Source organism: Rhinatrema bivittatum, chromosome 6 (genome assembly GCF_901001135.1).
Source record: "Rhinatrema bivittatum chromosome 6, aRhiBiv1.1, whole genome shotgun sequence".
Classification (NCBI taxonomy): Eukaryota; Metazoa; Chordata; class Amphibia; order Gymnophiona; family Rhinatrematidae; genus Rhinatrema; species Rhinatrema bivittatum.
The window spans coordinates 22,689,804-22,707,822 of record NC_042620.1 but is presented as its reverse complement, the minus strand read 5'-3'; the positions used below and the strand labels follow the sequence as shown (position 1 = coordinate 22,707,822).

General features: G+C 44.4%; 1 protein-coding gene across 1 annotated transcript in view; it reads left to right on the top strand.

Annotated features, from left to right (window-relative positions):
- CNTNAP5 (contactin associated protein like 5) overlaps positions 1-18,019 on the top strand; it is a 690,244-nt gene that overhangs the window by 594,746 nt on the left and 77,479 nt on the right. The window contains exons 17-18 of the mRNA XM_029605214.1: positions 4,023-4,262; positions 5,703-5,927. Of these exons, the coding sequence (XP_029461074.1) occupies positions 4,023-4,262; positions 5,703-5,927 (465 nt within the window). The remainder of the gene's footprint in view (positions 1-4,022; positions 4,263-5,702; positions 5,928-18,019) is intronic.

Genomic DNA, 18,019 nt, shown 5'->3' with positions numbered 1-18,019 from the left:
TGCACACATGCGCACACACGCGCGCGCACACACACACACACACACACATGTGCACACACACACACACGTGCACACACACACACACACACTGGCACTGACTGCCTCAGTAGTATTTGTGTATGCAATGCATGCTAAATAGTAATCCATTGAGTCACAGACTGACCACCTACTGTAGTTGTCTCTTTTTTTTTCCTGTTGCTGCACACACAATGAGACAGCCCAGGGATGTCACTCAAATATCAATTGTCGGTCCGCTGGGATTGGGTTACTCTCGCTGCAGTAATGCAGCCAGGCATGCACACTCTTTCCCTATGCACGAGGCTGGGCTTCTCTGACCTTCTTTTCTCTTTTTCGTCTTTTTCTTTTTGCTGATTTTCCTCTACAGCGTCTCATCAGTTTATTTTCTCTTTTCCCACATGATCTGTCTCTATTCCATCCCAAGACAGAGTGAGTCCAAGTTCCCTGCTGACTTGGAAAACTAGGGAAATCAAACATGCCCAGAACTACTGTGAGGCTGAAATACCACAGGAGTAACCATGAAGGGACATTTCAGGGGTACATTAATGTGAAATGGAACCAGGATTAATCTGATCGAATTCTTGTAATTCACAAACCAAAATTCCAACAAGTCATTCTTTACAAATCATTTTTTGGTTTGTGAATAACCTGAAACCTCCAGATGGGAAAGAGTTCAGCCGGCCTTCTTTTTCATTTTGTTTATGTGCACACACAACTACTTCGGACTGTGCCATCTCCATGGAAAGTAACCAACAAAGACAAATAGGCATTTTTAGGCTTATGGGACAACTCATAAGTAGGCTTGAGACTGAATGACCCAAGGGCCGAGCTTTTCATCTACTGGCCACCATTTAAAATGTACATAAAATTGGTAGCGTCTAAAAGAAATTCAATTAACCTCTGAAAACCGATTGTAAGGCCTACACAAAAGGAGTGAGTGGCCTGAGTCCATTTGTTAGTGGATGGGCGTCCGTAATCACTAAAACCACCATCCCATTTTAGCACCAAACTGCTGCCATTGTTGGGAGGCCAAAGATTGCACAGACATGGAGGCTGAATTACCCTTAGGGGTGCTCCCTCCAATGCTGGGTTCAGGCACGTTGACAGGACAGTGTAGGAAAACTCGCAATGCGTCTGTCCTCGTTTCGCCTGTTCTTGGATAATCGGAGGACCTTGGTTTCCGCTGCTCCCAGACGGGCACTTTTCACGTTCACTAGATCTGCTCGGATAAAAGCAATGAAATAAAAATTGAAAATTAGACCCATGTTATGCAGTTGGAAAGCATTCTAAAATAATCTTTCCGAAACAGAGAAAATAATTGTGTAATTTCAATCAAAATTAAGTACTGCATTTAAAAAGCCTTCAGTATACTTAAAGCGTTTGCTCATCAGCACAGGATGACAAAAAGGAAATGCAAGAAATGAAGCAATTTGTCAGTATGTTCCATCTTGAAAAAAGTTAATTTTGAAGGTATTGTGTGTTGCAAGGCCAATCACTATAAAATCAATGGTCTAAATTAAATGTGCACCGTTTTGCCTGTTAATTAAGATACTCGACAGACAAGGGATTTTGTAAGCTGTAGTCTGTTCTTTTAGCTATTATGAAAGCAAACAAACAGAAAATAAACAATGAAAATGCCACTGATATAGAAGCCAGTAGGGCTTACATGAGGACCCGTGACAGAGTACGAGGCAGCGAAAGGACAGCTGTCAAACAGATTCATTTTCCTAAAAAAAAAAATAAAAATAAAATAAAACAAAGTTTACAGAAAAACCAGAATATCAACATTTTCCTTGTATGAATTTCCCCATGAAATTTGAGGTTTAAGGTCACTAAATACGGCTCTGATCGATCCCAGCGCTACGGGTTGCATTGCTGCGGTTCCCCGGCAGTGGCGAGATCCCCACGGGTCTCCCTTGAGGATCAGCGGCTGGCTGGAGGAAGCCACCACAAATGAATAGATGGTGCACTCTATTAAAAGTGTCATTGTATTAGTTTTATGAAAGGGTAGGGGGCGGTGGGGGGAACCTTCCCTTAGAGTCTGCAGGAGAGATACGTGGATAATCCTGCTCGGTGCTCGGGTGACGGCTGCTTCATGCTTCAAGGACTTGGCTTGGTTCCTTCCTGGAGTGCCACAGGCCGCTGTTCCGCCTGGGGGGGAGCTGCTCATGAAATATTTGCTCTCCTTGAAGGCGCCCCCTTTGTAATTTAATTTGCAAACCCAAAGCAAGCTGTTTTTTGCTTTGGTAGACTAACAGCAGATCAGTAGATGAAGCACAGAGGGTATTCAGGTGCATTAACTGCTGTCTGCCGAGCAGGTTGCTCCTGCTGCATTGTAAATAATGAGTTTATGACTTGACTGCCCAGCTTCTTAATTTCGGTGGTCAGCATTCTGCTGAATTTGAGACACACCGACCCTTCAGGGAGGAATTTTGTAGCAGCCTGCAAAAATGTGTGGGCTGTTTGCATGTACAAATTACATCAATTTAACCCGCAAGCTTACATGCCAGTCGTCATTTTGAAAATTATCTTGGCAAAACTCCATGCACAAGTTATAACTACTGATTTGTGTGACGTGGATGGGGTTTTTTTTTTCTTTCAAAGAATATTTGTATGCATGCATTTCAAAACGAAGAAGCATGGGTGCAAATCCAAACCCTGCCCAGACATTACCACTACACGCATCAAATAATGCGTGTACCAGATACATGTGCATATTTTTGTGCGCATACCAGGCAGTTTTGAAAAGAAGCAATTCTCTGCTTAAAGCACTGTGTTCCTCACAGAAGTCCCTTTGAAAATCACCCTCCCAATGTCTGACAAATGAAAATAGGTGTGCAAGCATGCCAGGGAACCCTTTCGTAGGAGCATACTGTCGAGGAAGTGGGACAAGGGGATTTTACCGCTGCTGAGAATATGTGCAGGAATAGCAGGGAGTGTGCTTCTTACAGCCAGAGAGCTGAGAATTGCTAGCACAGGGCATCTGGGGAGATTTGCACCCAGGATGGGAGAAATGGTGGGCCTCACTCTTTGAAATTCATGTGCGCAAAGGACGTTTTAAGAAGGAAGAAAATAAAAAATAAACCATGATAAAATGTTGCCGTATACAAGAGGAGGGTCTTCTTCTTAAATGAAAAATATATTGGCTATCTGTTATTATAAGTACCCTTAGTTTCTCCTCAAACCTTTGCTCCCTACCGTGTTTAAATTTGCGAGAATATTGTTATAAAAATGAGAGCACTTTTAGGCAGCAAAACGATACAATAAAAGTTTGTTTGGTTCTCTGGAAAATCTCTCAGCTCCGGAATGCATTTTGTTAAAGAGAAGACCGCAGCCCATTCCACTTCTGAGGAGTCCTGCAAGAAACGTCTTGTGCTTATGTGAACCTTTCATCTGCTCCACGGCAGGAAACCATGCTCTTCGAGCGCCATTTCTCCTTTCCTTATCCCAAGGTGCCATGCAATCAAGGTTATGAAGCAGAGGACGAGACATCCATTACACGCACACACACACGCACACACACACGCTACATTACTGAATTATTAGCTGTGACAAGAGCAGAGGGGGCAATTTTTAAGGAATTTCTTTGGATAAACAGGAGTCTGCCTGTCAAAATGCTCCCTTTAAAAATAGCCCAACCCATCCCATAAGTAAAAAAAAGTACGTGCACCAGGGCAGGACGGATCAAACGAACAATGTGTTTGTACTTCATTTTGAAAAAAAGCCCTGTGACACCAACCACAGCAGGATTTTCAAAGGGACTTTTGGCTTCCAGACCCATAGTAATCTTGCACCTCTGGGACTGCAAACACCATGAGGATACTGAACGTTGACCTTCCCGTGATCATTCTACCATGATTTTACTACAGCTGACGACCCATTTCTAGCCTGTCGACACTAAAACAGTACTAAACTATTGTAGTGAGTGGCACTCTCTCGAACTATGCACTTTCTTTCTCAGCCTTGCTCATCTTTACAATGGTATTCTTTTCTATTATTTAAAGGGGGAACAGCATCAAGGAAGAAAGGATTTCTGGGATGTATCCGTGCTCTGCATCTAAACGGGCAAACCCTTGATCTTGAAGACAGGGCCAGAATGGTATCTGGCGTGACGCCCGGCTGTCCAGGACACTGTAGTAGTTATGGAAACTTGTGCCAAAATGGTGGAAAATGCTTGGAGAAGTACAATGGTTATTTATGCGACTGTACCAACTCTGCCTATGAAGGAGCCTTCTGCAGGAAAGGTAAACCTTTTGTAAAATTGAGGGATTGTTTTCCATCGGTGTCTCCTTCAACAATCATCCTTTAACCTCTCACAGCTGTCGCCTTGGACTTCCATTCTGCTCTTCCAGACCACGTTCACGCAACCCAAAGACTAGGGGATCTGGATGACATCCAAATGATCTCAGCCATCCCTAGTTACGGTATCATCATGTCGTGTTATGTTTATGTTGCACTTGATTACTGCCTCCTGCAAACAGAGGTTTGAACCAAATTATAGTGTTATGTGTCAGGCACTGCCTGTTTTCATGTGAATAAATTCCATATTCATCCTGCATTAAAAGCCCATTTCCATCTGTCAAGCTCCCTCCCATAATAGGAGTCTAATATCATAAAATCTTTTGCCAATTGGTTTTTGAATCAGTAGCTAAACAACCAGGCAATCACCCTGCCAGCCAGCAGTTCAAAGCCCCTGTATTTTTTTTTTCTCCTCAAAGTGCTGAGAACTTCCCACCCTCTACAAACATATGATGGTACCATGAGCAGGTCTTAGAGTAACTAGAGGACAGATTCAGGCAGGACTCTGACAGAAATCTTGCATAAACCTCTTTATTAGTGACAAGAAAACAAACAAAAGCAGCTCTGCTATTTTTATCATTTTAACAACAGAAATGTAGTGTTACGACTTACAGTTCAGCAGTTTTCTCTGGGCTTCCTTCTCTCCCCTGGTCCTCCTGTTCCCTCCTGGGTCTGGCTAGTTATACACCTTCCCAGGGACCTCTATCTGGAGCAGGATTCCCTGCTTAGACTTAAGCTGGACCCAGTCAGATCTCTGGATCTGGTCCTTTTGGGGTTTTCTCCTATGTATGCCTTCACACACACACAAACAGGGGAATTGAGGTTAGGGGGCTGCAGAGGGATGGGATTGAGCCTGAGAGGGGAATATGTTGACCCATGTTCCTGAAATAAGGAAAGGAGTTGCTGACTGGAGAGGCTGAGATGGGGTAGAAATAAAAATAAAGCACAGACTAGGGATTGAGCACATGCACAGCCACACACATGCACATTTGCTGTAAAGAACGCCTTTGGAAACATTGTGCTCTCCATGGAGTGCACCATTTCAGTCTCAAGAAGGAATGAACTGCTCAGTGACATGTTTTGAACTCTGAAATGCTGTCAGTTCTGAAGAGAGTTCTTGTAGTTTACTCTGTCATGCAGAAATGCAAGCCTGGGTCCTATAGTTACAGTGCAGGGCAGTGTTTTACAATTTAGTTCCCAGGAAAGGCTCTTTCTGACTATTTTGCTAGCACTAAAATTTGTGATTGGGAAAAATGCCAGCGAGTTCGGTAATTAATGTATATTAGGTCATTTCTTGGGAACTTATTTTTATTTTAAACAGTCAAAAGATGAGTAGATATTCCTGCCTGAAATGCACTTCTTGGTTTTTTTATTTTTATTTCCAGAGGTTTCTGCCATGTTTGAAGCTGGGGCATCCATTACCTATCTTTTCCAGGAGCCTTATCCGGTGACTAAAAACCTTACCGCCGCCTCCTCTGCTATCTATGCCGACACTGTCCTGCCCAAGGAAAGCATTTCATTTAGCTTCCTGACGGCGCAGGCTCCAAGTCTCTTGCTGTACATCGACTCTTTCTACCAGGACTACATGGCTGTGGTCCTCTCCAAGAATGGTAAGCGTTGGTGGAAGATGGGGTCATGCTGGGGAAATGGTGCAAGGGCCGCCGGCATACGTCGTAGCGCTTTACCGCATTAGCAATGACCGTAGCAGTTTTTAAGGCAGCTGAAACAAGCACCCTTTGTATCCTCTAATTTGGTGGGTCATTCACATCCATCTTAAAACAGGTGGGCTGCCTAAAGATAGAGCGCCTAATGTTAATATTCATTAAATTTAAGTTGGGGGGGGAGGGGACGGAGGAGGGAGGGTGATGGTCGGCCCCCAAGAAAACAGCCTGCAAATCATACCTTTCCATTCCTCCGAGTTAAAATATGCTGACTAGACACAAATTATAGAAAGTGGTAGAGCACCTAGAAAGCACAAGAGACGTAACGGTGAGAATGAAAAAGGCAGCTTAAATCTGGGGGAAGACTGAAGCTGGGCACCCGCCATGGACGTGAGACAGACAATGCAGCGGAAGTACAGTTTTTTTCCTCTGCAGGAAAGGAAGGGGTGGGTTGGGTGAATAGAGTCAGTAGCCGGGCAATCGATGCTGCACCAAGAGGAGGTAAAACCGCACAACTGATGCTGAAGATTCCTGAAGGCACAGAAGGGAAGCGAGAGAACATGATGTCTAGGGCAGCGGGGGTGAGACGGTGGATGAAAAAACCTGAGTGTGGCCCTCAGAGAACCTTGTGGGGCTGGGGTATGAAAGGAGAGCGGTGCAGCCCCCCCAAGAGCAGAGATGGGAAACTGATTGGGTGGTCGTCAGACTGATTGGAGAGCATCTAACGTGGAGCCTAATGGTACAGCAAAGTACAAAACAGTGCTACCCAGATTAAAAAGAAGCGGTGGAATCCGAAATGACTAGGACATGCTTGCCATGGGAAAACATCTCTGGAAAGGTGCTGAGCATCTGAGTGACAAAAGGAACTTAGTGGAGCTACCAGTCAGAGATGTAATGAGATTAATCCCAGTGAAGACTCAGTGTCAGAAACATAAAGAGATATAGGAAGTATATCACTGTTGCTTATAAACGAACCATGAGACAGACTTACCAATCCAAAAGTTGCATGGCCATAATAAGCTATTGAGAAATATGGATTAAATATGGCCATAGCCTGCCCAAGAAAGATGTTTGGTTTAAAATAAGAAAAGGTATACGGCCTGGAATAAGCGAGCCTCGGAGAAACTGTGTGCATCCAGAGCAGAAAGGAGAAGGAATGCCAGTGTGCAAGTGTTGTAGGTCGGAAGCCATCTTTTCCCATGTCCTCCAGCCCCCGGTGGAAGTGCTGCCACCCTGGGGTTAAAGTGCAAAGGATGAAAACAAGGCAGACATTTTGTTTTTATTCTTCAGCTCTTTCTTTCTGTCTTCCTTGGAAGTGAGCATTTTTCATTTATTCTGGATGAGATCACTATATGTGGGAATGAACTCTAAGTCAAGTTACACAGGAATTTTGGCAAAATGTAGAAATCCAATCATGCAAGGGGCTGAATCTGTAAAAAATGGAAACAATCAGTGAGAGCAGCAGTCGAGTAATGGAGGCTGATTTTGCTGTTTTGTGAATTTCAGCCGCTGTGCACGGAGAAGTCGGAAATAATCCCTAATCTGGCAGAAGGGTGCCAAAAAAAAAAAAATAGGAAAGGTTGCTTGGAGCAGAATGAGCTAAGCCTTAGAGAGCAGATAGATGGTAGGCCTGGCTTTTACAAATAAATTAAGCTGCCTGAGCCAAAAAAATACAGGAGCTCCAGTAAAGACAAGAGGGGCCTGGAGGACAGAAAGCGCAGGGAAGTTCAGAGCCAGAGGGTCCCGGGGACACAGTGGGGATCCTCCCACAGATATCATGGTACTGTAGTGGATGATAGACATCTACACATGAAAAAGCGAATTGATCAGTTGGAACTCAAATAAGGATGGCCATTGCTTGGCTTTACAGTTTTCCATTTGCTAAATAAATAAATTATAGCCGGAAAGATCGCACAGAGGTAAGGACACCCAGGCCCAAAGCGCTGGACTGATAATTACTTGCATTCATGCCTTTCAAGGTAAACAGCTGTTCTTACCTAAAGCCGGCACCATTTTCAAATCAAGACTCACAGAGCAGGAGCAATGCTGCTAGGGTGACCTGAAAGGTTGCTTTTTTTTGCTGTGAAACTGCCCTGAATAAATGGTGTAGAATTATTGAAGGTTGCTGACCTGCTGAAATGCTAACATGTAGTTCAAAGGTCAGAAAGAATGTGGAGGTTAGCCTTTTTCTCTTATCATGTGGGGAGGGTAACATTGCAACACGTGCTTGGACAAAATTCACATACAACACACACAGACAGACTTGAAAACACCTTAGAACTATTAAAACAACCTTAAATCTATGAAAACCGTTAAAACTGTTCCTACTTCAAAAAACAGCCCATTCCTTCACACACCGATAAGCAGCATCACACATTGCCCTGAACGTGAAACAAACTCTAAGCTTTTCAACCGCTTTCACACTGACAGATGCTGCAGTTCTTCACACAGATGCATGGATCAAACAGAGCAGACACACACACACACAAAATGGACGTCCTTCCTCTATGAAATCTCACATTATGCCTAGCTACCCTTAATCTTAAACGTATGTTGCTGTTCCTGTCAACTAGGCTAATGTAACTAACTTAATTTTACTCAACTAACTTAACTTAAACAGGAAAGCCTGCCCAACGGATCCCAGGTGCAAATTGTACCCGCCAGTTGTTGTAAAAATGGTGGAACCCTTGTGTGCCTAATCCACTGAGGTTATCATAACCAACTGAAATCTAACAGAATCTATAAACTTAATATCTAATGAAGTTTTTTCCAACTGCTGGTTAGCAAGACAAGAGGCCAGATCAGAGAGGTTCCCTTACCTGGGGAGAGGAGAAAGGGAGAGACAGTCAACTGCTGAGGGAGGATAAGGGCAAGGATAAGACCTTCATCTCCACTCACCAAGCAGGCAGCTCCCCCCTCACTCCTTGGCTTCTACCACCCAACTGCTGGAGTTGAATAAAAGCTTAGAGCCAACAGCTTGAAGAGAAAAATTCTTTTTATTCAAAACAACAAATAATACAATAAGAAATAAGAGTGAGGGGATGGTGTATATACGAGAGAGCAGTGGTGTTAATGAGAAAAAGAAAGGGAACCTGTCTAAGGGTGCATGTGTGAATGAGACAAGTGTGTGTAAGAGTGGGGGCCTGTCTTAGTGAATGAGATTGGGGCCAGAGCTGGAGTCTGGACCAGGGGGGGAGGGCACAAGACAGAAGGTTCGCCTAGGGTGCCTAATACCCTTGGCACCAGTCCAGATTATGCATTGAGTAAGAAAATATTTTCTCATAGTTTAAAAATATTACCTAATAACGTCATTGTGTGTCTCCTGGTCTTTGTACTCTTTGAAAGTTTAAACAATCAATTAACGTTTACTCGATCCATGCCACACATTCAGCCTGATTTTAAAAGGGCCAGGTGTGTAAATTTTGGGGCTTATGCATGTGGCCGGGCCTTGTGTGCGCCATGTGCATTTTACAACGGGCGCGTCCATGCCAGGACTTTGAAAAGGGGCCGGCCGGGGGTGTGTGGTCTGGGCGGGCCGGGACAGCGCCGTTCGACAGTGCCCCGGGGAAGCGCACGCTGGAAGCCGGCTGGCGCGTGGCGATTACTTCTGCTCTCAAGGAGCAGTATGTAACCAAACAAAAAAAAAACAAAAGTAACTAGGAAGGGGTTAGGGAAAGGGTAGGAAGGTTAGGTAGGGGATAGGAAGGTTAGGTAGGGGATAGGGTAGGAAGGTTAGGTAGGGGATAGGAAGGTTAGGTAGGGGAAAGGGTAGGAAGGTTAGGTAGGGGATAGGAAGGTTAGGTAGGGGAAAGGGTAGGAAGGTTAGGTAGGGGAAAGGGTAGGAAGGTTAGGTAGGGGATAGGGTAGGAAGGTTAGGTAGGGGAAAGGGTAGGAAGGTTAGGTAGGGGATAGGAAGGTTAGGTAGGGGAAAGGGTAGGAAGGTTAGGTAGGGGATAGGGTAGGAAGGTTACGTGGGGGTATAGGGAAGTTCCCTCCTTAATTGGAGCGAACTGAGAGGGAACTGGGGGAATTCCTACTCCCATCGCCGCTCATGGCCTTTTAAAATTTCCTCCCCCTGTACGTGGAGGAAGCCACCCACCCGCACATGTGCGCATGGATGTTAAAATCCGCCCTGCATGTGCACGTGGATATTGTATTTTATAGCACGTACGCTTGTTATAAAGTAGTTGAGTCCATATGCGCACGCAACCGCGCGCACATGAATGCGTGCGTGCGAGGGTCTTAAAATCAACCCCATTATTTTATTGACCTCTATCATTTCTCTTCTCAGCCATCTCTTCTCCAAGCTGAAGAGTCCTAAACTCTTTAGCCCAGGGGTCGGGAACCTTTTTGGCTGAGAGAGCCATGAACGCCACATATTTTAAAATGTAATTCTGTGAGAGCCATACTAACTACAACCCCCCACCCTCCTGATGCCCCTCCACGACCTACCAAATTAATTTACTACAACCCCCCACCCTCCTGCCCCCCCCCCCCCCACAAGACCTGCCAAAAGTCCCTGGTGGTCCAGCGGGGGTCCGGGAGCGATCTCCTGGACTTGGGCTGTCGGCTGCCAGTAGTCAAAATGGCACCGACGGCCCTTTGCCCTCACTATGTCACTGGGGTCGACCAATGGCGGCGGTAGCCCCTGTGACATAGGGCAAAGGGCCGTCGACGCCATTTTGATTACTGGCAGCCGACGGCCCTTTGCCCTTACTATGTCACAGGGGCTACCGCCACCATTGGTCGACCCCAGTGAAATAGTGAGGGCAAAGGGCTGTCGGCGCTATTTTGACTACTGGCAGCCGACAGCCCAAGTCCAGGAGATCGCTCCCGGACCGCTCCTGGACCCCCGCTGGACCACCATGGACTTTTGGCAGGTCTTGGGGGGGGTCAGGAGGGTGGGGGGTTGTAGTAAATTAATTTGGAGGTCTTCGGGGGCATCAGGAGGGTGGGGGGTTTTGTTAGATTTTTACTTTTTTATTAAAGATTTGTCTGCGAGCCAGATGCAGCCATCAAAAGAGCCATATCTGGCTCGCGAGCCATAGGTTCCCGACCCCTGCTTTAGCCTTTCTTCAGAGGGGAATTGTTCCATCCCCTTTTATCATCTCGGTCACCCTTCTCTGTACCTTTTCTAATTCAGTTATATCTTTGATTTTAATGAGGCTGAGATTCTTGTAAATCATGACACTTAAGAATAAACTCAGGTCTTTTTGACCTTTGTCCTACATGTTAGCATTTCAGCAGGTCAGCAACCTTCAATAATTCTACCAGTGAGCTTCATAGGTAGGAACCTTTTCAGAAGCACCTAACACTGCTCCATTTGGATTTTGGAGACCTCACAGAATGAAAATGATGCATACGGTGAGAAGGGAGCATAGGGAAGGCTTCTGGGGATGAAATTTTAAAATGTTTACAGTACTGAGTTTGATTTCAGTTATAGGGGTAACCTGGCCCCTTATTTTCCTCTTGTTTTTTCATTTTTGTCCTGTTCTCTTCAATGTCTGTTTTATTTCAAATAAATAAATGAAACGAAGGGAAATAAACATCAAAAGAAAAAACCCTCCCCCACCACAAAGAAGCAAAATGTAAAAAAAGAAGATTGTTTCCGGTGCACATCTTCTATTGGCCACACAGTTTCCAGAAACATTGGATTCTAGACGACTGTTTAAGGCCCAAACTTAGAGGGATGTGATCTTTAATCATGCAACAGAATTGTTTTGAGAGATTAATGAAGGAAATGGTTTAGGGCTTCAGGTGATAATAAAAGGACAGTTCCTAGCCTTGCAGAAGGTGGTAAATAAGTCAAAAGGGAAGAAAGGAACCAAATTAAAGCACAATGTAATATCTGGGAAGCTAGGAGGAAGATAGATTCCTTGCAAGCTATAAAGGAAAGAGCAAAGCATGAGCACTATCTAGTGAACACATTAATTGACATTCATGTGGAGGAGAGCAAGGCAAAAATAGAATAGGGAGGCCAACTGCCTGGTTTTGGACCAGACAGACCGGATTTTAAATTAATTGTTACAAATGTTACAAAGGTAACTGGACACTGTAGTGTCCGGTCTGCTACACGAACCTGAGCCTAACCAAGCATTCAGAAGGAAAAGGGATGATTGGTAGACTCCAACCCGCCCCATCAACGTGGCCAAAGGAGGAAGAAATCCGTCACTCAGCAATCGTGCCAATCATTTCACTCCCCTGGGGTGAGAAGCAGGTGCGTCAGCCAATCAGCCATGGTGCTATGCAGCCAATGGAAGGAGGTGCAGACCGGGACTAGGAGTTCATATGCCCGACTGTCGGTGAAATTAATAGAGCTGGGATGCCATGGAGGAAGACCTGCAGGCAGGCCGTGAAGGCACAGGGTGATGATGGTGCGTTGGACTTGTACTCCGTTTCTGACTTGGCTCCGGGTGCAAATGAATTTCATATGAGGAGGCCCAGTCTTAAATGAGAGGGAGTGACAGAGAGCATATGCTTGTCAGTGTGTATGAGAGAGAAAGAGAATGTGTGTGTGTGTGACTAAGAGCTTGAATAGCAGGAACTGCGGGGTACTTAGTATGAATACAAGTTGAAGGGCATTGGGAGCAAATTTATGCAAATTAAAGGGCCCCCCCCCCCCCCTCTCCAGTGACCAGACCAAGTCTGTGGAAAAGTTGGCCACACTAAAATAGAATGACAAACAGGGGTGTGCAGGGACAAAGAAATGTGGTTTTGCTTTTTGCGGTTTGTTTTTGAGGGGGTTTTTTTCCCCATGAATAATCGGGGAAAAACATTTCATTCGTGTAAAAAAATAGTATAAACATTAAAAAAAACAAAACAAAACCGACCCAAAAAAGAAAGGGGCCTCCCAAGGCCTCCTGTCCCCTCTCCACCATCCATCCTTCCCACCCATATAAATTACGGGGCCAAGGCCGCAGTAAGTCGCCGTGACCTCAGTCTAGGGTTCCAATACCTGGGTCTAGGGTCAGGTCCAGGCCTGGAGCCCAGGTCTCGCAGCTCTGTCGATGCCGTCCTCTTCTCTTTCTTCTTTAAACTGACGCCGTGTGCTGGGGTCCCTCTGGAAACTCCAGCACACTCACCCCAGTGGACGGTGCCATTTTGATGAACGGCAATGCCGTATATTGCATCTTGGAGGTTTGAAAATATGGTGGGCGTGTGTAAGCCCAGTTTGTGCGCGCATCCCCTAATTTCGGCACACACCTGGCTTTTAAAATTCACCTTAAAGTGGGAAAGATCACCTTACAAAATCATATCATCCCAACTACTTCATACAAAGAACAAAAATATTCATATTTTATTACATTCCGGGGATATCCAAATTACACCAATATATGATGCTCACACTGAATCCCCCGACATGGGCCATGTTTCACTATCAAGCTGCATCAGGAGGGGCAATCCTACAAATAAAAATATACACACGTAAATATGAGTGAAGAGTCTCTAGGAACCATCAAAACGACTCATACAAGTAGAAAACATTAAGGGCCGGATTTTAAAAGGGTTACACGCACCAGGCCTTTTTTATTTGGAGCAGACTGGGAGGGAAATGGGAACGGGCCGATTGCGCCGCCGCACATATTTTTTTTAAATCAACCCCCTTTGTGCGCAAGTTGCGGCTCACATGCACGTGTGTGTGCTGATACAAAATCAGGTGCATATGAGCATGCGTTTATCATATTTTATAACATGCGCGCAGTGATGTGCGCGCGCCGGGAACCGCGCGCACCTGTACGCCGCGTGCGCTCCTTTTAAAATCTACCCCTAAAGGCACGTACCTAGGAAAATATAATAATTTATCTAATCGTAGTGTAACAAACTGAAAGCGGGCATCCCTCAACATCATGTCAGATGAAAGGCTTACTGCTGTCAACGTAAAGACTTAAGAGCACAAAAAGTGCCAATAGGATGCAACTGACAACAGGCAGACACAAATCCGTATCACTTTACAAATGCCTAATAACCAGAAAATAATAATAATAATAACAACACAATACACCTCTTATCAGCAAGTGACTATAGGAGTTTGGCACAAATGCTTAAACACACATTTGAAAATGGTAATGGATATACCAAATATAATATTATAAATTAACCAAATTAAATGACTAGTAACAGAGTATGCCTGTTATCAGTACGTGGCTAGAGGGGGGTTTGATACAGACAAATAAGCACACCAAACCAGTATGTTGTCGAAGGAATTTAGCACAAATGCATAAATGCAAATTTGAATATGGCGAGAAGTGCATTGAATTTATTATATATTAAAAAAACTAAATGACTATTTATTTATTTATTTATTTATATATAAATTTATATTTATATAAATTTATATATATATTTATTTATATATAAATAAATAAATAAATAAATAAAAAAAAAGCAAATTAAGCATTCGTAATAATAATTGATGGTGTTCAGTCTGGGCAATCTAGCTGGATAACTACTTAAAGCTAGGATTTTAAAAGGCGCGCACACGTCCATGTGCGCGGTTCCCGGCGCGCGCACACGGGCGCGCTGATTTTATAACACACGCACATCACTGCGCGCGTGTTATAAAATACGATAAACGCACGCACACATGCGCCTGATTTTGTATCGGCTCACGCACGTGCATGTGGGTCGCAACTTGCGCACGAAGGGGGTTGATTTAAAAAAAAGAAATACGTGCGGCGGCGCAGTCGGCCCCGTTCCCATTTCCCTCCCAGTCCGCTGCAAATAAGCAGCGGACTGGGAGGGAACTTCCCTATCCCCCTCCCTACTCTGCCTCCCTTTTCCCCTCTCCTCCCCGACCCCTACCTGTCCTCTTTTTTTGTTGTTGCTGTATTTACTTCCTCTTCGGAAGGGAAGTAATTTCCGTGTTCTGGCACACGCTTCCCCGGGACAGCGTCTTAATGGCGCTGTCTTGGCCGGCCCCTGTCCTGTCCAGACCCCACTCCCGGCCGCCCCTTTTTCCTCTGTCGGCACTTCTGCGTATCTGCCGGGATTTGCGCGCTCCAGCGATTAAAAATGTGCCCGTTAGTTAATCGGCTAAGTGCCTTGGAAAATTCTCCTCCCTGAGCCTCTTAGTTTGTGGACAAGGACTGGGTACCCTTGGAAAAAAGGGTTATTTCTGCAGAAGAACGCTCGGCTTTGGGCGCCAGGCGGGTGTTTTACGAGTGTGATTAGCGCCCTTTTGTTTCTATGACACTGGATACATGGAATGCGGTGATTATTCCTGTTCCATCTCCCCTTAGCCCCCCTCCTCCCTTTGCAGAAATTGAGAAATCTGGAAACGTTTTACTCGCTCTTATTTGTCTCAATGACAAAATGTTCATGTAACCAAAATGGGACATATGGCTTTCTTTGGGGGAGAGGGGGGAAGAAGAACATGGAAATTTTGACTGCCCAGCAGCTCAGTGAGATAAGTGATGTCACATAGGTGCAGGTATTTAAATATTTTCAGCTGAAGACTTTCTCACCAGGAGTCCTTACGAGGGAAAAATTATTATTATATATTGAATTTGATATACCACTTAAAGAGGAACACAACCAAGCAGTTTACAATAAAAAGTGCCATACATAATTAACAGACTTAAACACAATATTTAAAAACTGCAACTGAGAAAAGAATGATATATATAAAGTAACTCAGTTAAATAACAAAGGTTACTTTTCACAAAAAATATCTAACTATTGAATTTAGTCCGCTATCCACTAAGCCATCTCATTATCAAAGACTTGCCTAAAAAAACCACACCTTCAGGGCCTTCCTACGTTTGCGATAATTGTGGTCCAGACGAATGTCCAAAGGTTGGGCATTCCAGAGATGAAGAGCCTGATAACTAAATGCAGCCTGACTAGTTTGTTCCATTCTAATAGCCGACGGAAGAGGAATCCACCAGTAATTCCTACTGAGGGAAATGTAACGTGCTCCTTGAAGCATAAGGAATTAAGATTTGACACACAAGCTAGAAGGCCCATATGAAGAGCACAAAATATCAGACACAACGTCTTATATCTCAGTCTTCGTAAAGAAAGGGAGCCATTGTAGTTTCTGAAGCACCGGTGTAATGTGATCAGATTTTTTTTAACCCGTACATCAGCTATGCCATGGTGTTCCGTAGCCACCGTAGCCATGCCCTGACAGAGGGAATTACAATGGCCAAACCACAGCATCACAAGAGAGTAAACCCAGCACTCGTAAAACTTGATTCCCTAGAAATGGTTGTAAATGATGATTGTATCTCAGATAGAAAAATACAAGTCCCATTAAATGATAAAATTTGGGAAATCAGACTAAGGGCCTGCGATACTTTAGAAGATGAGGGGCGGGGGGGCCGAAAACGGGGGGGCGGGCCTGAGCTAGCCGGCAGCGATCGCACCGTCACGGTGCGATCGCTGCCGATTTCGCACCCAAAAGCGCCACCATAGGAGGTGTAGCTATTGGGAGCGAAATAGGCAGCGAAAAGGCACTTACCTTTTTGCTGTGCGTGCCGTCATCGCAGAGTCGGCCCTGGTGATGCCTCGACTCCTCCTCTTCAGGGGCCGACTCCGCCCCCATTTTGGTATCGCACGCGAAAAGGGACACCGCGTGCGAAATGTCCCTTACCGCGTGCGATATGTTTGGAAAATAAGGCCCTAAGTTTAGAATGTAATTAAACTCCCAGTGCAGAAATGACTTACTTAATTGGAATTTCCACATCAGTCATACACCGGGCTCCTAAGAATGGTCGGTTATGTCTACTCACCCAGAGACCTTTAGATTTTGATGGCTTACCTTCTAATCTATGATTGGCAACATGACTCAAACAGTGGTTGAACTTTAAGACTTCATGTAGCAGATAGCACAGAGGTCTCAAAAAGCTAAAGGTGTCATTAAGAAGCCGACGTCAAAGGATTTACAAAATGCTGCTGGGAATAGCAGGGGACCCTCTACTGACATATGAACAGGTCTTAGGAATAGGACATGGGACATGGAGAGTGATACTGGGAATGTCACAAATTTTGACTAGAACTACAGAAACTTTGGGCATGCCGCGACCCAGGAAACAAACTACAAATTAATATAGTTGTGGAACTATATCTCAGAAAAATTCAACTTTTTCAGTCGTCTGTCACTTCAGAAAATAGTTACCAACACTGTGGGGAAAGAGAATGTTTCTACCACATCTAATGGATCTGCCCTACCTTGTAGATAGATGTATATTCTCAAGTATATACTGAAGTAAGGAATAGTCAAATGCCTATGGAACTGCTAGTGGTATTGATTTGTCTGTATTCTGAGGGAGATGCCCCCTGACTTACAAAAAGATATTCCCTTGCAGATACTTTTATTAGTAGCAGCTAGTCTCAATTTAGCTTAGCACTGGAAATCCTACAGCAAACCTCAGAAAGAAGCTTTGTTTCAGCAGCGTTTTTATGTAACTATGACAGAAATACATTTTATGTCAGGGTGATCTTCAAAGCCATGCTTTACCAGCAGAAAAAGGGCTATTTTAAAACAGCCCCTCCCTGTGCGCGGGCAGCTTGCATGTGTAGTGCCACAACATGTTGCAACTTTACCCATAGTGGGAAGAGGGGCTCCTGGGGGGAAGGAACGGCTTTACCCTTGTGTGTATACTTTTGCATTTCCAAAAGGTGTGCATGATCTTTTTCTCATCAAATCTACCCACACAGATTAGCAGGTATAAATGTGTGCGGGGATAATTTTCCAAGTGAAACGTGCGTGCTTTTCACTTCAAAAACTGGGGCAAAATTTGTGAGTTAAAAGTATGATTCATTAAATTGCCCAGCCATCAGAATTGTACATAAATGAATTTTTATTTGCAGTGTAGCTGTGTAACTTGAGCCCTTGCCATGTGATTATGCTGTTAGAGTTGTATTGGTTTATTGATCTTTGCATTAACTGATGAAAGCTGAAATATGTTTTGGGAATTTATCTTTGTACCATACAAAAAGCTTTCCACAGAGAAAAATAAATAAATATATATATCTTAGCAGGAAATGACAAGAGAAATGTTATTTAATAAGAGTACGTACAGTACTTTGACCTATCA